Below are 27,633 nucleotides of genomic sequence, written 5' to 3'. Positions count from 1 at the left end.
AGTTAATTCGACTCCAGGGTGGAAATTATGTGGAAGAATATCTGATACAAAAAATTAATAAAGACGAGGATATTCTTTTATTTGGTCTAAGAGCTGCTACAACGTATAGAGTAAGCCCAGATGAAGCTGAGGACTTTCCGTACAAACATATAAGTTAGAGAAGCTAGCAAGAAACAATAAATGTACTCCTGCACTTTCTTAAAGAGGTCCCAAAGAAGTGCATGGTGTCAGTACATAACAGAGGAATCCTCCTTTTCCACCCTTCTCGCGTTAGGTCTGGTCATTACAAAAAGTGGGAGTCGATAGGCAATCAGATTCAGGAAGACAGGTTAAGTTTTCTTAGATAGGCTTTAACTAGTGTAGGCAATTTTTCAGAAGAACTTAACTGACTTGTTGGATTTAACCTTCGTCGAATCTTTTCTTAATTTTGGTTTCATCTTTATTACAGAAGTTTTCCAAGCGGAAGTAACCAATATTAATGTTGAGGATCTTGTACCTACAGTTGGTTGGCAATACCATCTTGTTCGGGAGGCTTTTTAGTCTCTATGTGGTGCCTTCTGCACTAGGTTTTATCCTTCACTTTCTCGCAGTAGGGCTGGAGGCATGTAACTCCACCGGTCTCTAAAATGTGTACCAGCCATGTGATCACTAATTCTAATGTTGTTCATCTGCAAGTTGGATTTTGGGCGCAAGGGCATCTAAACTATTATTTAGAGCTCTGTAGGTTTAGTTTGTGTTGGTCTGTGGTTGCAGTTCAACTTGAAATGCAAGTAGTTCCCATTGATCTGCTCGTTTTCTTCTCTTACAAGAGCGCCTGTATTACTCTGCTTTAAGTCTGTGGATTCTGGTTGGTATTAAATTTAATTGAGTAGTTATGCGGTTTCAGGTTAAGATTAGCTTAATTGTGGGAGACATACTCCAACCATCCCAGTTCATCCATCCATCTTTAATTTCTTTTAGGACTAAGTAGTTTCGATGATTGGCTTTATGGTGTCCATCGTAGTTATTGCAGTTTTTCGACAAAGAATTCTCGTTCTTCTTTAGTCTTTGTCCGGTTCAATACAGGGACTGGTTCATCTAGACTGAAATCCAAATTTTTCTCGCTCATAGGGTTGGTCCGGGTGATGTTGAGAGACTGTCAAATCATCATTTAGCGCATTATGCCATCACTGGCTTTGTCGACATTTTAGTCGTTTGGGCGTCTAAGCCTATCTTAGCTAGTAAGTTCTAGCGAAGATGGAGTCCTTGACATTTTTTAAAAATAGTTTGCACCCTATATTATCATGACGAGTATGCCACTGATCTATTATAACATTCGATTCTGTTACCGCGAGGCGGCGTTCAATGTCATTGTTGGTCGGTCAATATGCGGAACTATAAAGGATAATAGGTCGAACAACAATGCGTTAGATTTTGGATTCGAACATTTTTAAGTGAGGAGAACTCTTGAGACAACGCTTTCTTCATTTCATGCGAGATATGTAGGGTAGGTAGATATCAGTGGCTGTTCCGAGGAGCCCAATGAGCGCTGTGGTGCGCGTTTTGATGCCAAAAACTCCTGAGACCGTGACTGCTATTATGAGAGCAGGTAGGCACCCTGCAGCTAGAAACCTCTCTAAGGCCCCCAAAGAATGGTTTACCCAGAATCGCAGAAAAAATGCATGAGGGTTTCCCTTCCTTCTCCGCAGCTCCCGCAATGCGAAATACAGGTTATGCCGAGCCTAAGCCTCTAAGACCCGCGGCTAAGTAGTGCGGGATAACTATCAGTCTTTTTATGGATTGGTGTATATGGTCGTTAAAAAGCTTTCTAACTTTCCAATTGTAATTATAATTCATACAATTACAAAATTCACAAATTATTGCCGCCTTTCTCTTCTTCATGAACAGCAGAAAAACTATTATTTCTTTCGTGCATTGGAATAAATTTCTTGTAGAGCCACTCCTTGATTCTCAATTGCGATCAACACGTTGTTCCTTGGGACTGAGATGCTTTATCATAGTTTCCAAAAAGCCATCCTAGGTGCTCCGAGTCAACCAAGAGGGAATAATTATCCTGAAAACCTTACAAGTTGGCGAAATTACCCGTAAAGATCCGTCCGCCAATACTGAAGCTCAATTGAATTGTTCCATCGGCACACGCTAGTACCTTCTTTGATAGTCAGGCTTGAGAATGTGGGTGGGTCCTTTGAATACTCAAAAACCAAAATAAACATCGGAATAACCCGCGTAACTCCCATTCATACTGGGTATCCTCCAATGTTATGACCGGAGGATGCCAAGGCAGTGTAGGAACCTTTAGGGCCGCGCTTAAGAATATCTGAGGCAGGAGAAACATAGAAGCATCGATTGAGGATTGCTCTCTCGTGGGCACTCGGGTTCAGAATATTACGGCTCCGTGATCGCTTTTGAGCCGGTACTGTTTCTCTGTTTTATTTCAGTTTTAGCTAGCGTGTTTGCCTCCGATAGGTTCGCGCGATATCCTGATGTTTGTTTTGGTTTTCCAATTTCCGATACGCACCCACGAGGATCTATGGAGCAATATTTGTGAACGGATCCACATTGTGGATTTCCCCAAATTTTTAGGTTTTTGGGATAAATCTTTCCTGTTCTCTAGGTCGGCTCTGGTCGGCCAGAATGGGTTTTTTTTAAGATCCCTAAACCCACTTAATTATCACGTATGCTCCTGCTCTTAAATATTTATTTTGCTCATTGATTGGTCTTTGATTCGGCTTTAGATTGGCTCCCTTTTTTACTGTCGGTGATTTTATAATCCTAGATGGAAGAATCGTTCATATTTATATCTATATGTCATTGGTAACCCACCAGCATGCTTGTAAGTGAATAGCCTGCAGGAAGATACGATGTCTTTCACATTGGGGACAACTATCGCTTTCGCAAGTTGTCTTTTGATAGCTTGAATCTTTTTCATTATTTGAATTTTTTTTTTAAGTCTATTTCCACCTCCGATCTTTCTCAGCCCATTTGTCAACCCCTCGGTCGATCAATAAGCTTTTTTCAAAAAGATAGAGTGAGGATCTGACAGGAAAATTCCAGGTATTACTTGTAGTGGGTGTCTCTTGGGATTTGCTGCGAAATGCATCCCATTGTTAAGTCACCATTTGGAAACCCAAGTTGGAGGATCATAGACTTTGTCTATAGACACGAGTCTGCCGGTATGCACTAGGTTATTGTTTTCGAGACTCATCTGCGGATGATGTTCCTGGGAAGAGAAGGTTTCTTTTATCTTCGCTTTTTATTACAATTGTGATTTTAAGTGCCAAATTTCTAAGTTCTGACTTATAGAGCCTCCGTTGAAGCTTTGTAGTTTGATCCGGAAAGCAAAAGTAGGCTTAAATTACATTGGTTATACTTGGTTTGACAGGTCAGACAATTAAATAAAATTTGACTCTGACTAAATGCTTTTTGATGACGCAGATTACTCCACACTTTTAATTCATTTACTTCGAACTTTATCTATTCTGAGAAGAGGCAAAAGTTATGGTAGGACAAGGTCCGAAATTGACCTGAAGGGCTTTAGAAGAATAAATTGTTTCCAGTGGTATAATGAGGAAAATTACATAAATTTGCTTTCCGGGTAGTACTTAATGAGTAGAGCTCCTCGTGCGTGTAGAGACCTCATATTTGAATTAAACATAAATTCCTCAGATTTCAAGTTCATATAAGGAGCTAGCTACCTGCATGACGAACACACGCAGAATTTAAACACCATCCGATACATATGTGGAGTGTATTATGCATGACTTCTTTATGAACCGCAGAAAGTACCAAGTTCAAACTGTACAGCAATTCATAGCGAACATGCTAAGTGCTTCACGTAGCCGCAGCACTTTAGATACTCAAACGTTAACTACCTGATATGACATCAAACAAGATACGTATCATCTCAGCGTACTTTAATATCTAATACGCGAATGGATATCCATAAACATTCTTTACGACTCATACTATTTGATTTTGCACGCAATAAGTCTGTGAATTCCACTTACAGCAGATTTTCGCCTTAAAATATTACCATATTAAGTTTCATAAAAGCAAAAAAGATTTAAAGACTCCCCTCTTGGCCACAAATATGCTTGTTTCGACCTTTAGACCATGACTTTACCGAGAAACGTTCAACAAGATACGTCAAGTGCTCTCCAGGTTGATTGCAGATTGATATGCAATTCAATAAGATTGCGGGCGGGTGTTATCCGATAGTTATGCCTGTGCCAGTGATATTGGCACTGAGCCTAGTCATGATCCAGTCGGGAAAAAACGCTACGTAATCGTTGCGTTGTAATTAATGAAATTAGATAGTGCAGAGTATCGGTTGTTGGAGAGATATTCATTGCACTTTGAATGCGGTTGAGAAATTAATTCGGAAGCTACGTGGTTTTATTTACATAATTTCTAAAGTCTCATTGATTTGGAGGGGGTGGGGGGTCAGGAAATAATTGCGGAGCTAATAAAGAAAATTTATATACACACCTAACATTAATTCCGTAAAAACTATATAATTAGCATTACTTGTAATGGATAGGGGTATTATGACAGAATTTAATTAGAACCTTTGAAGTAAACGAGGAATAATTATGCTTTTCTCACATTTGGTTACATGTGTTACATACGTGGGGCCTGAATAGAGTTTAGACTTATGTAAAAATGCTGTCTTATGTGATACGTCGCTCGTACCTCTTCTAGACTTCTTTTAATTAAAGTTTTTAGTGAGGTAATATTCTCTTGAGGGTATGTACTGCAAGGACCGACGACGGAGGCACCTGTAAGCGACAATATAGGTATTTGATATCGTAACTTACCGATCCCTTATATCTACATATGTGTATCAACGAAGTTAATGGTAATTACTATGCTAGCATGAATGTAACCTTTGAGATATCTGGCTCAGACATGGGGATACATCTAGCGAGCTCTCCAATGTGGCCTATTTTCAAACAGGAGCATAGCACTTGTCTCTTATGATAACTCAGAACCCACAATCAGGAGATCCCGCCTTCCCAATCCTGTGCAGGTAAGACTGAAAACTTCCATGCCCACTTAAAAGTTGGGTAAGGAAGTAATCAATCTCACCGTGCGTTCTGTTCAACCATGGGTCTAATTTGTCGATGAGCCGCGCATTCCACTTGCCACGTTCTTCACGGGCAACCACTTCTCTTAAGTGTTCGTCCTTACGGCGATAGATAGCTGTGCGCTCCTTGGCAAGGAGGGCAGCAGGGATTACTCCCGCAATCACCATCACAGCCGGTTCGGAGACGGTGCGATAAGCAGACGCCACTCGCAAAGCACCTTTTTACCCCCATGTCCTGACAGAAGTTGGATCAGGTGGTAGTTAATCTCCACATGTTGTCGCTGTTAGCTTCGTCTTTTTCTTTAGCCTTTGTCCCCTTCACAAGCAGGGTCGGTTAGTCGTGGTCGGTTGCGCCATTTTATTTTATCATAGGCCTGATCGACATTTTTTGCTATTAGAGGGTGCTTCCCTGACGAACACCGACAGACACAAAGCAGTTTTGATACATCGGCCACACTTTCAACTTTACTTTTCGGATCGTGGTAGAGCAATTTAACCCAGTTCCTCTGGTAGTAGATGTTGTCGTAGAGCATACACGCTCAACAATTTCTCCAGATCCAGAAATGGAATGTAAAGAGGACGATGTTTCTCACGGTGTTTCTCCATGAATAACTACGCAGCGTGTATTGCGTCTGAAGTTCCGCAGTTCTTGACACACCCGGCTTGATTATCGTTAACGACACGCTGGTATTTGCAATCTTCTCACAGGCATAGTCCAGGTATTCCTCGAAATTGATCTTGTCGTCAATCATCCCCCCAGGTATTTCATAACCAACTTTGAAGTGATGATATAACCACCAACACGAATACTAATCGTATTACTTTTTCTACGGTTGGTAATGAAGATCGCTTTCGTCTTTTCTTCCGGAAGATGAACCATATCCAGCCACGCATATATGACGCCAATAATTCCTTGAAGTGCACCAATGTCTTCAGGTTGTTTCGCGACGGCAACCATGGCTCGATCATCTTCGAAATCGATTGTCGTAGCCTGCTTTCGACGGAAAAGACAATGATCCCATTATACATGACGTTACACAGGATAGGATCCTGAACCCTATGATACTCCTGCTGTGGTGAAGGTCCTTCATCCGTATCATACCAAAGTGTCCTTTCCGAGAGGTGATTTTCGATGAGCTTAGTGAAATGAGCACGGTATAGCATTTACTAAAGGACATCGCGTCTTGAGTCAGCTTCACCTCTTCCGCGTTGATTGTTTAGTGGGCTTGATGAAATTCAAATTGTCGCTCTGACAAACCATCCAAATATCCTACGACAAGGAGAAGTCTATTGTACATAGATGACCCCTTCGAGCACTTTTCCTACTTTACCGATGTGGAAATCAGGCGGTGTGATAACGGTTGTCCCGGTTCCTTATTAGGCTTTGGTAGCAAAATTAGCTTTTGCTTCTTACACCGAGCGAGGAAAACTCTCTCTACCATGGTATGCTTCAAATACGCTGATAAATGAGTTTTAGGGTTCTATTAGGAACAGCATCCCAATTGGGAGCTTTCTTATTATCGGTTCTCCGGAAAATTTGCACGCGTTCCTTCTTAGTTACCGTAGTAACAGTACCGTAGTACTGTGAAGCGGTCCAACACCTGCTTATATTTTTGCGCTTTGTCATTTATTTGCGCCACCGCTACATCGAGTAGAAAATGCGAACGAGCTAGGTGGTGGTGTTCTCCCTCTCATCTTGTTCATAATAATCAGCGTATACGATTCCCTGCTTAAGCATACCTCGAAAATTTGAATATACTTCCTGTTTCTCGTCGTATGGTCTTCCTCTAATTCGTTATCACATTGTTCTTGCTCGAAAACATAGAACCTACAACTCCGCGATTTCTTCATTCCATCAATAGTTTGACAGCTTATTTGCGCGGTCCCGCCGCCTCGGCATAGCAACCTCGCATGCTTTCATTATGTGTCTTATCATGCGCGTTACCTTTTCTAAAGCCGCACCACCGGGATCATGGCCTTGCCATAGAATTTCATTGAATGCATCCCCTTCTTTTTCAAGTACCAGCCCAGATTGCCACCTTCGCAAGAACGCACATCGTTGCATGGCCTGGAGGCAAATTGCCCGATACTTGCTTTCTTCGAAGCAATTTTTTCGTCCCTGGCACTGTATACGAATGGCTTTGCCCATATTTTCGATGGCCTGGTGTATATTGTGTTTGTCTTCTATGAATTCGTATAACTCTATTATGATATTTTCCCTTCCAGTTGAGCGAATGATGATTCGTCCGTTTTCTGACATTGTTCCACTGCATGGTCCTTCCACTGTTCACTTCCGTATTTATTAGCCTACCGAGAGATCTCCTAATTACTACCTTTCTTCCTTGACCAACGTTGACTCTGCGAGAGATCGCAGCATTGTCGAGCTTCTTTTAAATGGATTACTAGTTTCTGCGACATCTACCGACGTACTGTAGTCAGCCCACTGTGACCGATCAAATGACTAATCTGTGAAGTAGCTTTCCGTGTTTCTGCAACAGTCGAGGGATATCGACAACCGGGAGGCTGCTCTCTTCCAAAACCCATCAGCACTAGCTGCTATGAGACCCTGCAAGGCAAATATTTCTCTCCTTTTTTCCATCATATTGGTTTTTTGTTCTGGGTGTCTTTCCCATAGCGATTTTTGCCCTCCCACCTACCCAACCTGCGCATAAACATACTCATAGACGCACACCTCAAAATAGGTACAAATGCATGTTCATACGCATCCGCCGAGCATCCCCTTATCCACACGAAGGGACGCGTCTGAAGGGAGAACTAGCAATTCCCCGCTGGTTATTTGGTCTGCTTGGATATCAGTCAGGACGAGAAAGACTCCAACCCCAATAACCATTTTATCACTGAGTCTTTTGCATACCCTGAAGGATGTTGCCTCGAAAACTGGTAAGTGATCGTTTATTAACTCTGCTAAATGAGTAGGTTTTCTAGACTGTCAGCATCAAAGATGTTGGCATTTAGGATCCAAATTACCACCTTATTGGTTTTGACCATTTCGTTGGCTCCGTCGACCCCGGGCGACACCATTTAACGGTCTGCGGTCTTGTGATTTACAAAAGCGACAATCAAATAATTGTTGGTGAGAACAGTGGAGGGTTTTCATCTCCACGTCTCGAACAGAATAACCCTTTGAACGGTCTTACTTTGTTCGATATTCAGTTTTCCTTCTGAGTGCTTTCTAGGGTCGTGGCAATCTTCAGAGGTTCTTCTGTAGACTTCACCATGCACTGCTGAGTTACCTAGTTTTACTTCCGTGATGTCCTCGTCGTTCCCTTGTCCAAGGGAATATAGGGATCTGAAAATCACTCCCGGTGTTGTCTTTGATTCCGAGAGTCCACTTTTTGCTTGAATTGGAGTTCCATTATAAAGTCTAGTTTTGGACATGGGCTGAAGTCACCTACATGATTGGATAGTTTCTCTTCTTTTTTGTGCTCGTTCTATGGCTCTTTTTCACCTTTGGGTTCCAAATAGCCTTTTCCGGATTTGCTAAGCCTCCCTCTGAAAGTGGTATAACCCATGGTTTTGTGTGTAGAGTTGTTATTTTTACTTCCCTATTTAGTTGGCGGGAGCTGGAATTGCGTCTCATCTGAAGTCGCGCCTCGGTTTGTGGGTACTTCATTTCCTTTCATCGTTTGTCGGTTGACTTGGTCTCTCCCTTAAACTATTTTTCCATGTTGGTGTACTGTGAGTGAAAAAATTCTCTTTCAATAATCCAAGGAAAAATTTAGTCTAATATGGAACAAAGCAAAGTAAGTTCCCAAAAAATGAAAATCAATAAAGATAAGCATCGAATGAGTTCCCCTTCATTCTGCAGCAGAAGATAAAATACTTCACAATACGACCTTTTTCATTTTAAAGTTCAGGAAAAAAAAATGACGTCTAACCAAAAACAGGTGATTAGGTACTGGACGGGCCAACTGTCTTCGTGTTTCCATTAAAAGCTTAAGATTGTTTGTCCCTTTTATTTGATAAGGAAGAAGTGTAGATGTTTTTCAAATAATTTAAAGAAAGGTTTCTTCTTCTATATAAAGTTCGGTAGGAGAGCTCTTTCTCCTGGAATATTGGATCGCAGCACGTTTCCACCCTTCGCCACTAGGGCCTAAAAGTCTGGAAGTCTGAAGACAAATAAAAAACGACAACTCTTCTTGGCCTTTTGTCGTAGAAAAGGATTGGTGTGTAACTAGCGAATTTTGAGGATATGTATATGGGCCTTAGTCCGAAGCAAAGTTGAGAGACTGATGCCGTCTTTATTTGGCAAACTAGAATACGGAATTTGGAGCCATAATAGGCTGTTTTTCAAATTTTAGTTTTGTGAAACGTGATGGTTTTACTTTCCTACGTTAACGCGAAAAGTCAACTCGGTTACGCCAGCTATCATTGTCATTACAGACTTCTAGACCCCTAGCCTTGTGCATAAGTAGACCTCGTTAATAGACACTTTTATTAACTTTCTGGCCGCTTCAAAGTTGTCCAATGGAGATTGTTCGAAAAAATAATGCAGTCGCGCCTACTATCTGCCGGCCTTCCGATGTTGAACCCAGTTTAGCCACCTCAATATCCTTTCTAATGTTATTCACAGCTAAAGTGTTAACAGTGCTCTTCAATCTGAGAATCCAAAATAGCATCCATGTGGAGAAACCAGTGCGTTAAAGCCCAGTAGTTTGGTTCCTAACCGTGAACCGGTTTTGAAATCTTTCTTTCCTATTTCTCATTAGTCAGAACTCGACGTTAGTATTTAACAATTCTCCATTTTTGCCCGTAGGTACTTTCTCTTTGCTCAGCGGACTATTCAAATCGGTAGAGACTGATTATGACAGTGGAAGCATTTGTGAATTTCTGGAACATGTTGATCAGCTTTGATGCTAGTGGAGATGTTCCCATATGTTGACTGTAATAATTAGATATTTTCATGTCTCGTATAAAACCCCACTATTTTATTTCAATCTATCATATTTTTCTGAAATCAGTTCTGTGGACCAGAAACTGTAGCTTATGCAGTCTATTTGCCACAAAAGCCCTCTAAAATTCCATCTGACACACATTCAACTCTCACTGATAATACCTTTCATTAATGATTGCAAAATATGTAATTTTCGCTGAAATTCGAAAACTATCTGTTGCCTAATCTTAATTAGATTATTAAAACCACACAAATCAACCCTTAGCTAAGCCTCTTTCGATTAAACCCTAATTCCTATTTTAGCCGATTGCTAATTAAACATTGTCAATTGAATGCGCTTTGTCAATTCCTAAATCAAACCCAATCCGTAATTACGCAAATATATCATCATTTGTTTTGAATGAATAGCAACCATACCCCGATTCGTGGGGACGAAGCTGGCATACTAATTGTATGTAGGACACCCACTGGCCGAGCGGTTCTATTGATTCCTGATCAAAACCGTTTTAGACCTCACACAATGGAACTGCTCCTACCCCGGCCGCGGTTTGACCGATTGGAAAATTGTCCATGGTAACAACGTATCCTGGGTGACATAATGGAACGTAATCGTATTCATTCTATCTCTCCCAACATTTCAGGATCCTTTCAGGAAATGAATCCAAATTATAATAAAATGCACGTAATCGACAATCAAATAAAAGCGAATATGCAGAATGGGGAGTTTAGTGAAATTTGGTCCTTGCAATATATTGGTACATGGGTATGTTGGTGGGTCAGAATGGAGGCTGCATCCTGGGGTTGGGATTAACAGTGAATGCGCTGCGGTGGTTAAGTGGTGCGTGGTTGAATATGGCTCCGAGCGTAGGTTGAATATGAAGTCAAAATTTCAACCCTAATTGATGCAGTAGTTACGAGTATGTTGCTGGAGCGGCGCCAATGCAGGGATCTTTTTCGGGAGATACCTACCTTCGTAGTTGCTGCGGCAGAGTACATGAAAAATAATTTCGACCCATTTTAGTATGGATTCGATTTCCACAATTCACTTCATACTAACAAGCAGAGTCTCGGCTGTTTTCCATCGTTCGTCTATTATTCTCGTTACTGCTATTGTTTTCGCATAAACCTTTCAGCCTTTATCATTTCTTTCCTTGGAAATTATGGGATTCACATATCAATTAAGCGAAATTGATCGAATGCACGCAGAAAACTGATGTAAACTCATCGTTATTGCTGCGCTTAGACCACGAATCCCGGAATATTTAGTCCGTGGCTGAACAAACAGACCCAATCAAGTTTCGCTACTAATGAAATATGGGACGAAAACCTTTTCCAGAAAATTCTCCCATTTTCGTTCACTATCCTGCATTCGGTGTATGATTTTGGAATTTGTAGATAGAAAGGTATCAGCGTTACTTTGCTAATGATGGATCAAATTTCTAACAGTTTACCTGCATTCAGGGTAAGTCTACACAATTGAATAGGGCACTCTCAAAAATTTGGATGAGAGGCAGATTATGATTTTTTGGAATGATAGCGTTCCCTTTGGGGAGATCCGGGTTCTAGTGAAATTAAAAATTGGAAAGGTTATTTCCTGGGAGTGAAGGGGTTCTTGTTTTTCGTATCGGAATGCCAGTGCCCAGGGCAGCTTAGCTTTTCCCTTTTGCTTCTGAATCTCGGCTATTCACAAGGCGAGCTCGGAACGCTTTCAAGCATGAATTCCACGCTTTGCAAGATGGACTGTTGCTACATTTGATACGATGTAAATGGCTTCTACAACCGTGCCATGCTTGGTGATTCATTGGCTGGAAGTTTAGAGAACATTTTCCAGAGACAGAGAATAAGCAGATTTTTCCTTGAAGAAAACCTTACCAAGGTATCTTCCGTCTGAGGTCTGAAGAGGGCGGGCAACTGCATACAAAGTGCGCGACCAACTCTTCCTCCTACTCACATTCACTGGCAACAGATCAACACTTCAATTTTTTCCATGGAGTAGTTTAAGGAGCACTATCATGTTAAAAGGCCTACTAGGATTTTCACGTCCCCCTCCTTATGGGACAACGAAAATGCTGCTCTAGTGGCCTTGGTTTTCTTCACGAAAATTTTCGTCTGCTGCAGTTCAGATTTCGCAATTCCCTCTTCAGAGTGGACTTTAGAAAGACTCTTCAGAGTGGACTTTAGAGAGACTCTTCAGAGTGGACTTGGTCTGGCCCCACCATTATGGATCCAGCATCTTGGCGAGGCAGTTTGTCAGCTTCCCCATTACCATCGATGTTTGAGTGCCCTGGCATCCACACCAGGAATGATTCATTCAGTCGGCCAGCACCTGAGGACAGCTCCACACCAATTGGCTTAATATGTCCTTCCTGTTTAGTGCTGATAATGTTGTTCTGCTGTTGAAACAGATTCAAATGGTACGACAACATAATTTTTGTCGCAAACATTCCTCTGCTACCAATGAAATCGCATATATCTCTGCCTGGAATATGGTCGCAATTTTTCCGAGAGGTCGGGCCAGTTCCATAATCGGAATTCCCGACAACGCTCCTGCGTCCAATCTGTTTTCCATGACTGACCTGTCGGTGAAGATTAGTAAGCCTGTAATACGAAAAAGCTTCTTTATCGACCATTATACTCTTTTGGTGATTATGACGGAGTACGTTTCTAAAGATGCATCTGGAAACCATAAGATCGGTGGGCATCACAGTCGTCTGATGTTTGCCTAGGAATTTCCTAACGAATTCCTGGCATTCCTAGTGAACATAACTAGTCCAGTCGTCCAGTAACGTTTACCGTCCATTATGGAGGCACCAAGTGCGGACTACATGCGCAATTGCTTCGGTCATGTACTGTGCCTGCAAACTCCCAGATAATTATTATGGCTAGATCGTCCGCATAAGTCTGTGCGAAGACCCTTGTGACCTCCAGGAGCCATAGCAAGGTGTCCATAACAAGGGGCCCTAACAGGGGAGAGATCCCCCCCCCCCCCTGAGAAATGAACTTCATGTAAATGTAATTGTTTTCATCGCTTTCTGAGTACCTGCCGCTCTTAAGGAAGGAGTTGGTCCCTTCGAAGAAACGTCTTCATGATGGTCGTTTACCCGACCTTATGCTCTTCTTTAGAGTTTTTGTGCCTCGTTGTACTGATTGCAGCCACCAGCTGAATCCGACTTTAGAGGTCGGTTGAGGAGCACCAAATACACAAAACCTTTCGTAACTGGAGCGTCCAGCTTCCGGTTTCCTGACTTGTTTACTACTTTTGGCGATTTTGAAGTGTGAAATCTAGTCGCACTACTTAACAGTTGTGATCTCGAAGACTCATTACCTGCCCAAGTCAAGGAGGAGGTCCTTGTATAACAAATCCAAATGTCGACCATTTTTGGACCAGACGCATGCAAATGGGTACAGGATTCCGACGGTTTTGGAGTTTGGGGAGAGCTAGAGTTGGCATACCCTGTAATTCACATCGCCGAAATAGCGAAGAGGGTGAAAAACCCTCAGGCACTTTCTATGCGATTTCCTGAGTCTACCTGCGAGAGAGAGCTGCGAACTCTAGTAGACAATTCTTTGGATACCCCAAAGGGAACTCTGGTCGGGAAGCTGCTTTCCTTCGTAAACGCCACGAGCTGGCTCTGAAGATCTGAGCTAGCTGGATTTTGGTTCCCTTGCCCTTTCTTCAGCAATCACGCTCTTAAGAGTTTGTGGTATCAAAGCGGTGGATAGCCGCGCTAATTGGGCTCCTCAGAGCGGCCACTGGTACTTACCTACCTAACTGTTGCTTGAAGTTCTGTTTGCAGCTTGTGAGTATTGGGGACTAGATTGGTTTTCCCGATTACTGCTTGTCTTTTAGGAATTGATCTTTACTCTGTGGGGGGGAGGGGGTCTGAACAAATGTTCTATCGAGTTTCCGGGGCAGATTTTCCATTAAATTAACTAAACTGTACGCGTTTCGAATGAAATAATGAAATTCTTCATTTTATTTTTCAGAAAGGACCTAACCCATTTGCAGAATGGATGCTGAGTCAGAAGGAATACCACCAGCAGAGCCAGTTGCTCAAGGACTGGACTTAGCTACACGAAGACGACTATTCACATCCCAACCCTCTACATTGGCTACAAGGAAACAACAGGCGGTTTGTGTTCGACGTGCCTACAAAAGCTATGGAAGTAAAAAGAACCCAAATATTGTTCTGGATGGGCTGAACATGACAGTCCCGAAAGGTGCCATGTGAGTTTCGCTTTTTTTCTGTAAATTAGTACGTTAGCGCTAGATACTTTGGGTTGGCTTTGGATATATACCTTAGTTCTAAGTTCCATCATATGCCAGGTAGGCGTAACCAAATAGCATTTGAATACATACTTTGCGCTGTCGGGGCATGTGTAGTTCTAGATAAAACGCAGCCACGCGTCGCAGTAAACAGGATCTAAGTTCTATTTCTAGACGCAAATGGGCGAAAAGTCTAACACCTAGCATATGACTAAGTTACCTAAACGAACACACCTCACCGCAAATAGGTTGTTAACACATCTTTCACGTTCTGCTGCGTCACTCAAACCACAGCGCCCCTCGCCACCCCCTGTCTTCCCTCGTTTCAGAATTACCCATTCTACGAGATTTTTGTTTGTTTGTCATTTACATTTCACTTAAAATTCTATTTACCTATACCCATCTTGGCGGATGTTAACGTCTTAACAAGAAGACACGCGGCGAAGTAAACCTTTCGGCACCTTTGCGACACATTTCTTTCTTCGTCTGCTAAATTTCCCGCGGGCAAATTTTATATCTTTTTATATGAAATTGCAATTTACCAACAAAGACGTAAGAGGATCACTTGAGGGAGTTTCATGCAGTTTCAATTCAATATGGAACGAGGTATTTATGTTAATTTGCATTTGTAAGTTTTATAGAATGTAGACGAATGGCATTGCATATTTTACGATGCCGTGGAGCAAGTGCAAATGATGCTAATTGAATTTCAGATTTTACAGTTTTTGTGTTGCGTCAGAATGATATGAGTAATGTCGGTATCAGCTTGTGATGAACGCTGAATTCTATGGAAATGTTTTCAGTTTTTCAGGGACAAACATTTAATTTGTTAGAAATACTGGGAATTAGCCATGGTTTGAACAAGGTTTCGCTATCTTCGATCCTATCAAGCTAGTATAGTGGCTATCTTTTTATATATCGGAGGCCACCACCAGCTAAAATAATTGAACTTTACACGAGGATTTTTTTATGTGTATAGGGCCTGGTTAAAGCACTTCTCCATCCATATCCCCGGGGGAGCACGATCAAGTATTCTGTCGTAGAGAGGTCTCTGGTCTACATATATCACCAGTTTCAAATCAGGCGTCCGTCGGGCTTTCCAGGCTCCATCCAGCTATTGGAGCTCGTCTTTCATCGCTATCCAATTTGCTTTTGAATTCAACGTCTCCTCAGCGAAATTATCCGGCCCGATATATTCATTGAGGACAACGTTCAACCTCCTCCAACCCTCCCCTAGGGCTAGGCTAGACTCGACCTACTCGGTTTTTTCGGAAGAAAAAAGAGCGGCAACTCAAGTTGAAATTATCTGAAAGACAGTCACAGCTACCCTGAATATTTGGTTATCCATGGGTAGCCTTGTGTTAACTGCCTTGACTAATGAGTTCGAATTTTAGAATTTACCAATCAAGCACATTGACGTCCTCAATTACGCATATTTTATACAAGAAGGAGCCGGACATTTTTAAAAGTCATTGAATCCCCTATGGTGATATCAGCGCAACCATTCGTTTAAAAAAAAAGCGAAATTGGAAAACATCAAGCTGACTCTATAGGTAATGGCGTAGAGCGCTCCCTTCGGCATCAAGTAGTACCCTTAAAGAGAGCGACTTCTAGAAAATCAGTGCAGGAAGTGTTAGCGAACCAAATATATGAATCCGAAATGCGACCATAATATTGTTGCATCCAATGGGTTACATAGTACGAGTTCAAGGAACCAGTAAAAATTCAAAGAACGACGATTGATAGGCAAGTAACTAGCCTACCATTTTTGGAAAAAGTTCCAACTGATCAGACAAAGTGATGAAACCTAGCACCCAGTCAAAAATTATCTATTAAGTATAAAATCCACCAGTTCACCATATGGCTGACTAAAGGAGGAATCTGATGTACAGTTTCCTCCCGTGATGTATAAAACAGGATTAGACTTTCACAATATCCTCTCTTGTCAACTAGATTCATTGAAAATATTTTTTTGAGAACTGTGGGGTCCGAAGTCCGCATCAACTTAATGCCAAACCGGACCAAATGAGGAGCAACTTACTTCCTCTTTTTTGGTCCACGGACCCTTCGTTTAGGGTTTAGCACTCAAACTTTCAAAATATTACGGTTTCTTACCAGAGCAGAGGCAAATCGTCAGACGTTGCCTTAGACGGTTAGAAGTCATCAATTAAGGTAATCCAAGGCCAACTGTGGAGGGATCTGAATGCCAAAAAGTGGTACAGGATTTGTGAGGCGATTGTTAGAACCAAACTTCTACACAATAATACTTAAGAGTGCTCTCATGGGATGAAGGTAGAAGAACGGAAGGCGAGTTTTGAATTCACCACCAAGAAGGTGGCATACCACACTAATTGGAGAGAATCTTTTTTCCACTTTTTCCGGTCCACAGACTCGGGATAGAAACTCATCCGACGCTGCTTTCTCTCTGCCCTGGGAGCAGCGTGTGCGCAAGTGGCTTCCAGGAGTTAGTCGCTAATATATACAGAACCGTCAATTCGGCATAGTTGGGAACCACATTGAAGACAACAGCTGCCTAGTTCAGACTTAAGTCGCCTGAAGCTGAATTCACTTTTTGTTTTAGGATTGCCAGAGACCTGAATGCGTCATTCACTTTACGGATCGGACTAACTGTAGAGAAACTTTTTCCTAGGGACTTTTTGAGTTAAGCATCGAATTTTAACGAAAATGTTCTCATTGCTTTTGGGATTAAAAATGGTGAAAAAAATGGGAGGACTTTCAGAAATTCAGAAACTCAGACAGAAAACATTTGACGTCACACCACGTCCTAATCGTTGGTCTTGGAATAAGCATAAAAGGTCAGTTAGTCGCCAGTATGTCGATAACGATCCCAGAAAAATCGTAACGTAAAGATTCAAATCTGCATACTCCCGCATCCTATTGAGGATATTAATGTTACAATTTTCGAGTCGTAGTCGTTCCGAACGCGGTCATTTCGCAAATTGTTCGCTCCATCACAGCACTCCACCCCCATCTGAAACAAAAGGGCTTCAACGCATGGCTCCCTCAGCTTGGCTGCCGGATCTCAAAACGAACGCGTTGCGCGTCCTTTCTTCCTGTCTGCATTTTCTTTCGGATCAGGGAGGCTCTCTTGAGTCCACTTCCGACGTCGAGGCTAAAGTGAGTCTTAGGTTCCTTCTGTACACCAGTTCCGTGGGACTTGCAGCGAATTCCTCGCTATTCGCTAACCGGAGGCTAAGCAGGACAAGCAGGGCTTGTGACCAAGAAGGGTCGTCTTGGGCCATTACAGTGGCTTTTAGGGTCCTACGCCATGTTTTCAGCATCCTATTGAACTGTGGAAGGAGGACTCGAACTGGAAAGTGGAATGCACTTTTAACAGAGTGCCTCAATACAAGATTGTGTAGTAATATCTTCCAGACATATTGTCTCAGACCACCCTGAAGAACCTATGGATGATTGTGGCACAATACCTGAAACCGTGCGAATTTCACAAAAGCCCGATTTTGTTCAGGTGAATTGTGTGGAAGTGCTTGGTAGACCGAGGGAATATGCCTACCTCTTCACCCACGTATTTCGCAGTTTTGCACATCTCGCCCAAGAATTAATGTCCTTGTTCATGGACGGCTAGAAATATTTTGTAGTAGTCTACTGATTCCGGACGACTGGATGTGCTAAATCGTGAACGTGGTGATATATTTCATTGCGGAAATTGACCGGAATATATGGCCTTGGCCCATTTCTGAGGTAGATAGAAGAAGATAGGAAACTCCCTAAATGTATTCTTGAAGTTGGTCATGAGGCTCTGAAGAACTCCGTCATCCTTCTGAGTCATCGCAATTGCCGGAAAATAGACAGTGGCGGGGATCGTGACCTTTGCAACACGTAACAAAGCGTCGGTAGCTACGTTACCTTTTCGACACGTATTAAATGTCGGAAGTGGCTAATAAATCTCAAGTGCGGAGGGGAGACTTTGTTCAAAGCAAAGATGAGTGGTTTATGGCCCATAAATACCGTACCGGCTTGCCTTCAAGGGAATATCGAAAGTATTTTATTGTGATTTAAGCAGCTAATAAATGACAATCTTGGGTACTATACCATAGTTCAGCTCAATATCTGCCATATTTGGTTAACTTTTTGGTGGTGGGCAATACCTATGGCGATGTCTGGGTCCTCGATGAATACAACTAGGGATGCATCTTGCTGAGGAAATACCAGGAATGTAGATCCGACTAGCTGTTGTTTGGTAGTCTCAAACGTCTGGACAGCCTCTAGGGACCACGCAATTTGACGGGAAATGTTGGCGAAGAAAACGTTCGTAGGCTGCCGAATACTAATATCTACTTGCCTATAGCCAAAAGTGCGGACCAACGAGGGATTTACTACCACGAGTTTCAATGCAAAGGGTGTTGGCTTGTTCTGCTCCGCTATGCTCTGGCAAGCCAACGGTGCAAAGATAAACACAGTGGTCCGGCTTACGATGCTTCCCGACGAGATTTTGCGCAATCCTCCTTTAGAGAGGTTCCGCTTGCTGGAGAAGAGCGATCGGAAGACTCAGTTTCTCTTTGTTGTTCTAATGTATATTAATGTGTGAATTTGGTGTACAATTGGTATATATAAAGGCCAGCGAAAAAGAGGAAGCAAACGAAAAGGAAAGAAGAAACACAAAGGACACGCTGATGCTGGCGGAGATCATGGCCAGCCAGCATGCTAAGAAAAGACTGTACTCCTACAAACGGAAGGAAAAGGAAAGTGGAGATCGAAACTAGAGTCTGATTCCAGCTGCTCTTATAAAACTGACCATGCCTATCCATAGAGACCAGATGCTGCCGTGAGGAGGTCTAATAAAGGCTTCTGCGTTTTAGTCCAGTTGAGAGCAGTCTTGTGCTTCGAATTGTTGTTACACTGAAAGATCATATGACAAATTAGTTTCTGTAAACTCCACAGCAATCACAGTCCGGCGAAAACCCCAATCGTGGTGACGAAAGCTTTGCTACAGGAAAAGTTGGTGCAAAATTTATTCAGAATCTTCACATCCTCCGCACTGAGGGATATTTCCTAGGAAAAAGAAGAAGAACTAACCTTTATTCAAGCAAGTTAGTTTGTCTTCCTTGTTCTATTAAGCGTGAATTATGTTGCGCATCGTACGCCATATATCTGAGAAAGCGGAGAGCGGTTGATGAGGGAGCCCAGCCACCCTGTCTCAGCCTCATTTGCCTTTTAATTACAAAAATTACCGCAATGTTCAGGACAGCAAAAGATAAAGATCTCTTTAAGCCGAGCTGGCGGCCAGGTAGATCGCGTTTTTCTGGTGAAGGCTTTAATTGCCTTGGAGGAAATCCGTGATGATGATGATTTTGTCGGTCTTTGGGCCATCTGATAACCAAAAAGGCTTATCAGAGAGTGAGCAGCTCGACCGAGAGCTTCGATTAAACTTTCCATCCGGAATTCATGAGATCGGAAGCATCTATTGCCAAAATCGTGTAACCTAAGGCTTCCCATTTGTGGGCTTCATTTTCACAGCAGGAAGCAAGGTCGATCCTGTCATATTAGACTTCCTCCCTAAAAGAATTTAAAACGGTGAAAAAGAAAAAGAGTTTCCATCCGCAACAGTGTGTTTTATGATTGTATGGAGTTTATTAAAAACTACAGCTAATACGTTACAGACGAAATAGTTGCTTCTGATGAGAGAGTAGAGAGGAGAGTTGAGGACTCTAGCATTCAGGATTTCTTTTTCCACCAACAGGGTTCTTCTGGAGGAGGAACTAGAGCCCCGGGTTGGGGGTGGGTTTGGTGTGGCGGCCCGGGAGGCGGCCGTGAGGGATTCTATCTTCTTCTCGAGGTATTTAGGCATAAAGATTGTTGGCGGGGCGTAGTTTTGGGCGGGCCTTACCACCCTTCCATATTGTTTGAGGGTCTGTCTCGAGTGGAGACCCTAGCTGGCTCCCGTTGGGAAATTACAGCTTTTGACTTTTTTGATGGTCAACATGGTCTTTGACTACTAGTGAGGTAGCGATTGTTCTCCTCAAGAAGGTGATGATGATGATCCAGGAGGCGATAGGTGTGCCTCCTATAGGCAAAGCAATTGTTGGGTAGAATGTAGTAGTCTTTCAGGTACTGATTGATCCCGGCTTTTGCTATGGAGTTCATCAGCTAAGAAAACACACTTAGAAGCGAGATCGCTCTGAGGTTGTTTGAATCGTTTTGAATACTTCTTTTCTTTAGAATCCAGACCAGTTTGACCTCAGACCAGTGTGCCCCCAAATATGTCCCAACGACCGAATAATATTCATAATCGAAGCTTAATGAAGGAAAGTCTTGCCTTGCATTATTGTAAGCTTACCATTAACACGACTTTCCTTCATTTCTATCCCCCTAGATTCCGCCTATTATTATCCAGTGAAAAATATCACTATCAAGCCACATATGTCAACGTTATTACTTGTTAAAAGTTCCTGTCATCCTCCATAAATTTGCATTAATCACGACCGCTAACTTATGTATGATATATGTTACATTATCACGACACGACTCACTCGTAATAGTAATTTGTACTCATTTGAAGGGAATGAAAGTATAACGTCTCCAGGACGAATCCAGTGGGGACTTTTTCTGTTTCAGATTAACGTCATTTATAGGCATACAATGTAGCATAGAGTAATCAAGGCAGAGAGTGCAATGATTTAATCCTGATGTATTTGCATTGTGGCGTACCCTTAGAATGCCTGATCCTACGGTGGACTATTTGTTGTGAATTGTTAGCGAGGATTCGTATGTGGTGCGTTCATAGGGGGGAGTTTTAAGCGTTAATGTATGTGGTTTGATTCACCAGTTGGAAACTGTCATACTTTGGGGTGCTATCTTATCTAGTCGTCAGATTTGTTACCTCAAGGACCTTCAGGAGTCAGCTCCTACTTCTGAATTTCTATTTTAACGACAAGTCCGCAATTATCTCAGTAAGTAAGATGGTTATGTTTAATTCCAGGTGAGAAGTTATAATACTAATCGTAAAAGTAACATCCTTGTTGGGTCTTGTCGATGAGTATGGCTACTACTTAAATACTTGGAAGTTTTGGATTTTCTTGCGGTATTGGTTTTTATCTGCAGCTTCTAAAGATAAAAACCGCTTTATGTAGTCACAAGGATTAGTTGGGCAACGACATAGTCTGAGTTTCATTTTCACAAACTATGAATCCGTTCTTCTAAAAACTCCGGTCTTCCAACTTTTATGGGAACCGGAACAATTTAGGATCACCGGGGGGCTAATTCGTCCTGAAAATTATATCCACAGAAGAACTTCTCCTTAATTTTGTTTTTCACGATATTTCCGAATTGCCATAAGCCAGGCACTACTGATTTGGTGTCATTTGAGCAGGCACTTTATGTTTCCCTTTTCCACATATTTTCCGTAGAAACTTTCCTTGATTTCCAGCTAGAATGGAAAATGAGGACAATTAATTCAACATAAAAAACAAAATGAAATAATTTTAACGGCACCGTAATTAACTGAGTCTGATGTCATGCGGTTTTGCATGAGTTCCATTTCGTTTCATTTATTCACATTCCCGGCGACAAATAATGTATTGTAGTGGCCAATATTTTTAATGGGTACATGTCATGCAAATAGCCAAGCGCAAATCCACACTAGCGAAAGGGATTTCCCTGGTCGAGATCCGTTTGTTTTTCAACATTTTCTTTGTTGGGTTTGTTGGGTTGACTCTTATTTTTATGTTAAATTGTTTACAAACGAAGTTATATTGTAAATAATGATTATTTTATGTGACCTCGTTGAATGAGCTCATGTATCCTTTCTTCGTTTTAAATGCCGTAAATTATAGTGGTGAAAGTGTGACGAAATCTGAGCGGAAGGACTTTTCCCAGAAAACTGCCTGGTTGCCTTTTGGCGACTAGTTACTCTTCAATGTTATGAATATTAATCACGAGCAGGGGAGCCAAAAATTTATATCAATTTTAGTCCCTAGGTCAGGTCTCCATTTTAGCGGTTTCAATCCTGCGATTCTGCCAGTCCTTCAGCTAAAGAATCTCAATCTAGCTTTGAAAAAAATCTTTCTTCAATCATATAATCTTTTTCGTCCCGACTTTCTATTTCTTGTGTCCTTCATACGTTAATACTTAGCTTACGATAAGGACTTTTTGGCTGGAGTTGATACTGATTAGTATTCGACCCTGCGGATCGAAAGGAAGGTCAGGGAGACATTTTAAAGAGACGGGTGAATATAGAAGAAGTTATCTCTTCACGTTCAATCTACTTAACTCCAGCAGCCAGGAACATGAGGGTACGATTGGCATTCGACAAGGAAGTTCAGTGCATGTTTAGCCAAAAATACACAGATACGCGATGTTCGATGGAAGGATTTGTGTAGAAATGTATTTGAAAGGATCTGTGTTTGCAAAGCGGTAGGTGCAGGGTGCACGCTCCTCAGAGACAACAGACAGTATTCTTAGCTTCCCCACGAGATAGTTTAGCCTGCAGTAGCTAGTGCGTATTCGCACTATGATTAGGAGGCTCTTCTGCATGAGGTTTAAACAATCTTTCGTGCGCTTCTGTTCGCATGAGCGCATGAGATCCCGCATGAGCAGCCTGGACTTTTTCTTCCTGGTAAGTTCGCCCAGTACAGTTCACTCAGTCATTCTTCGTTCTTTAACGTCTTAGCCATAAATTCATTTCCGTATGCATAGAATGACTTGGGTCGTATAGTGACAACGCTGCTTCTTTCGTGGACAGCATGACCGCTGCGTCATTGCCCTTTAACTTAATGTGACCCAGAGCATCCAGACCTTATGGAACGATTGGGGTGTGTTCAGTCTGTTAAGGTATTCGCAAACCAGTTTGGAATTCACCTGGTAGTGCCTTAGAGTCTTTGTATTCACTTGGTTCTCGGTTAGAATAGCAATATTGTTCTTTTCGAAGACACATCTATCTATGGCGTATATTTCCACCTGGAATATGCTGGTTTTGTTTACAAATTGATACAAAGTGTGTTTTCTTTGGACCAATGACCTTTGCACCTGCTCCCTCTACTGTACCGTAAAGGATCAGTGAGGGGTTGCTGATTCAATCGTATGTCAATGCCACGATCTCTCAGTTTGTTTTGTTGCTTTCACGTGTTTCAAACTTCTTATCGAAGTGAAATCTCGGCGTCATATTACCCCTTGGTTTCACTGATTCGGGATATCAATCTTTCTTCGATTCGGGCAGCTTCTCGCCTTAATGGTAAGATAAGCTATTTATTTGACAGTGTGGTTTTGGCTGTGCTTCGGATTTTCTGGGGAAAGTGGTCCTCATTCTTTATTTAGGATGATTCCGTAATAGTTACCGAGCTCCACCGCTGCAATTATTTTCATTGGTGGTGCAGAGGATAAGGTCATCTACCCACAAGAGAATTTTAATAAGCTTGCGATTGATAGGGGGAATTCTACTTGTGAGAGACTTTATCTAATCTAGAACAGTCAATGTTTTCATTTGTTATAGACGATGTTCCCGTGTTGTCTTGCCTAACAGCACCGATATATGAAGAACTTTTTAGAGAGTGGGAAGCCTAGTCGATTCTCGGAATGTAGATGTAGTGAATATATTGAGACAGGTGGGTTCATTGACCTCGACTGTTTTTTGCCAAAGTAGAAGGAGAAATCAAAGCTTTACGGGTAATGTTTTGACAGAATGCATAGCTTACCTTAAAGAGGATATTTTGTCGATGAAGCATATTTTTTTTTGTAGGCGGGTTAAAGGAAAATAAGCTTTCCTGAATTTCAGTTATATATTATGATGGATTAGCGGATACGGGAGCGGTCCGATGGGAGGACACTATTGTGAATTGATCTACCCACACTGTAGATTTTATTCCTAACTTCGTCATCATTAACGGCGCAATTACCAGTGTTCGGTCTAGGTCTGACTTAATAAGGAACTGCTAACGCCCCAGTTCTGTGCCCAGGTTCACCAATTCGAAATCCCTTAACGATTGCTTCATCTAAGGCAGGATTTGCTCCGTCTTCGTTTTCAACCACTGATATTGTCCCTTTAGTATTTCAGAGATGGATTGCCTCCATCCGTACGGATTGGGTGACCGACCCACTGCAGCCTATTGACCAGAGCGAGACATTTCAGCAGAATAGTTTTAATAACCTTATATAGGGTTTGTTGGCTACCAATACGTGTGTGCATATTTCGTCCAGGACAAATTTTCAAGTCGTTCTCACCTATCTTCATTGTTTTCCATTGACCCATGCTGTTGATGTTGTTGCTTTTATTTTTGGTGCTGACGTGCATTAATGTGCATCCCAAGAATTCGATTCCTCAATATGTCAGTGTCATCAACACAGTCCAGCAATTTTCGGACCTTAGCGTAATACTTGGGGATCACTTTTTCTGGGGGCCAGAATAAGAGGAATACATTCTAGAGAATTCTTTTGTCTTAGGCTGTAATTGACGACGCCGCCTTTATCTGGTCGCGTACTGCTCAAGGTCGGACTAGTCACTATTACTCCACTTTGTCGCGATACCAAATTCTATCATGGCCGCGTAACATTTTAGTCAGGTTATACTATCATATACGGCTTTGAAATCCTGGTCTATTTTTTCCGGTCAGGATGAACATCGTAGCCTTCATTTAGCTGACTTCATGATACCTACTCCGGTTTCTCTTGCATTTCCTAACCTAACTTGTTGACTATTGTTTCACACGCTTTTTCTGTCTGTGCAGTGGCTTCTCTGCTAGATGGCGTTCGTGGAAATTTTTGCACGTGTTCGCGTTCTTTAATATGGTTTCGTTACCCTCTATGCGGCTTTCTTCCGTTCCGTACTACTTTCTGTATTAATGCTAACGTTCGTCAGGTAGTTCATTTTTCGATTCTTCATCTTCAGGGCATCCGAGAACTTCTTGAAATTGGAGGACAATCTGGCTTTTTCTTAAGATTTGCTGCTTTGGATTGTCCATATCTCCATCGTGGAGGAGAGAGTAGGATTTGCTAGTGGAGCCGTAGGTGTTTTTTTTTCTTTTTTTTGGAGTAGGGTAGGTGAATGCATTTATGTACAGAGTGTTGGGCTCTCGCAACGGTATGTCATCGGACTACCAAGTAAACACGTCCCCATTATCAGAAAGCTAGCCGGGAACCGTGTCTTCCTTTACTTCGGGCTAGCCCTCAAGCTCTCCCGCCTTGCGGAGCCTTCAAATCAGGAAATTCCTTTCACGAACAGGAGGGGAGAGGAGGAAGGGAACTGTTAGTTCAATGAACTCCCTGCCATCTGGCCACTCGACCGGTTGAGTTCTATATTCTTTTCAGCGAGAAGAACCTGAACATAATGGACAACGCTACTCGACCTGTTAGTGCTTCTCAGCATCTTCTCGACAATGTATTATATATGCCCAACACGACTTCACCTGTAAGTGCTTCTCAGCACCTCCGCGACAATTTTGTCTGGAGCTGCCGACGAATCTAATCCTGCCTTTCTTTGGCGTCTTTCATAACTCCATTGCAAAACACACAATCAGGAGATCGTGCATTTCCGATCTTATTTAAGCAAGACTGGAAACCTCCATGCCCATTTAGGAACTAGTTGAAATAGTCAGTCTCACCATGCTCCCGATTCAGCCACGCTCCTAAGTTGCTGCTGAGTCGCACAGTCAGTCCATCTGCTTCTAGTCTCATTTTGCCAAGAGAGTTGCCACTCATCTAGTGTACATTGCCGTTCTGTACGAGCAACTACCTCCCTTGATTCTTCTCCTTTGCGCTTGTATATGGTTTTACGCTCCTTAGCAAGAAAGACAACGGGGATCATTCCCGAGATTAGGCAGATGCCACTCGCAAAGTTCCTCGTCTCTCTACTTGTGTAAGACCTTTACTATATATCTCCTTGCCAAGAGCGTAAAGCAGAATAGACGGCGATGAATTCATCAGGAGGCATTGCTGCAGAATAGACTGCGATGAACTCATCAGGAGGCTGCTAAACGTAGGACCCCCAATATTTGCCAATATTTGATAATATAGTTGGAATAGTACCGCGTAATATTACCGGGGGTTTTACTGAATAATAAAGATTTCTAGGGGTTAAGTGAAATAGCTATAAATGCCAACAGGGTTCCCATGAAGGAGAACACATCTCAAGTAGTCATCTAGGGTGATCTCCGAATGGGAATCGGACATCTTTCTAGGTGAACTGTAGCTTTACTCGCTCGGCTGTGGTTAGGTGCAACTGACACTTTAATCGACCAAAGTTTACGTCCTTCGAAACCAGGATGGATACCTAACCGGCAAAGATCACAACTCCCCTGCAGGCAAAGACTGGACGTCGTCCACGGGCAATCATCACTTTAGGTTAGTACCGGGTCTGCCATCCCATATTCGGATGAACCTCATCGGTCAGTGGGAAGAAGGTTGAGGCGAATGCTATAATTGCTCCGGGAGAATGCGTCGAACCGAAACGATAAGCTCTGGAGATCAATCGCTGAAGCAGTGACAGAGGCGGAACATAGAGGCGAGGTGTGTGGTTCCTGAATCCCGAGGCTATCCGGGAATTAGACGTGTCAATCAGAGCCACGCTGAAGTAAGGAATAAATGAACATAGAAATGTACACTTGTTTTGTTATTCGGTCTAAGAGCAAAGGTGGGCACTACTCGTATCAACGTTTAAGCTAAAGATCTTGCATCCATAGGTGTACTGCTACACTTTGGGAAATATGTAGGTAGCGAAACGCATGGTTGCAGAACATAACTGTTGGAACCCAATTAGTCATTCGCATTTTTTCCTATTCGCTTCCAGGTTTGCACGTTCAGCTCAATACGCATGACTGCAGTCTTAATTTCAGGGTTTCAGATTTGCTAGTTCAGTTTTACCATACGTATTCGGGGAATCCCACTTCAGTGTTGATTCCATTTTACTATAATTGAATGTTAAATTAGAATGTGTCGCGACCTTGCTGAGCTTTGTTATGGCTCCATGTGGTCATGTCAGTTCAGTTTGGTATTTCTTCACAATATGATTCATAGCATTTGCATTTCCATTACTCTTATGCTGAAGTCTTACAGAATGAATTTTTGACGCAATATAGAGTGATCAAGATAACTTCAACGCTACAAAGTAGCGTAGGGTTTACCACCATATCTAGAGCTAGATTTTTGGACGCTCTTCTAGGATGCGTTAACAGACAATTAACTTCCTAGACATTCTCTGGGGGGTTTTGCGAAATTCCCTCCTTTCAAGCAGTCATTGGTGAACAACAGATAGCTACCTAAATTAATCCATCTAGTATTACGTGGGTCCTTTTTGGTAACTAATGGAACGCCTTAAGATTTCTTCGCTTTTCAGGGAGTGAATTTTTAAACTTAGTTGCTATAAGGGAAATGCTCTTTTGCTGTTGAATGTTTTTC

At 42.2% G+C, this 27,633-nt stretch overlaps 1 protein-coding gene across 2 annotated transcripts in view; it reads left to right on the top strand.

The window, feature by feature from the left end:
* Positions 1-27,633, top strand: part of LOC119658696 (ABC transporter G family member 23) — a 115,773-nt gene that overhangs the window by 27,951 nt on the left and 60,189 nt on the right. The window contains exon 2 of one of the 2 annotated variants that reach the window (XM_038066284.1): positions 13,989-14,229. In XM_038066284.1, coding sequence (XP_037922212.1) covers positions 14,012-14,229 — 218 coding nt within the window. In that variant the 5' untranslated portion in view covers positions 13,989-14,011. Of the gene's footprint in view, positions 1-13,988; positions 14,230-27,633 lie in introns of those variants that run through there. The other variant, XM_038066285.1, reaches the window with a different exon arrangement.

This window comes from Hermetia illucens, chromosome 6, assembly GCF_905115235.1.
Source record: "Hermetia illucens chromosome 6, iHerIll2.2.curated.20191125, whole genome shotgun sequence".
Lineage (NCBI taxonomy): Eukaryota > Metazoa > Arthropoda > Insecta > Diptera > Stratiomyidae > Hermetia > Hermetia illucens.
The sequence above is the reverse complement of the archived record's forward strand: the minus strand, read 5'-3'. Positions and strand labels throughout refer to the sequence as shown.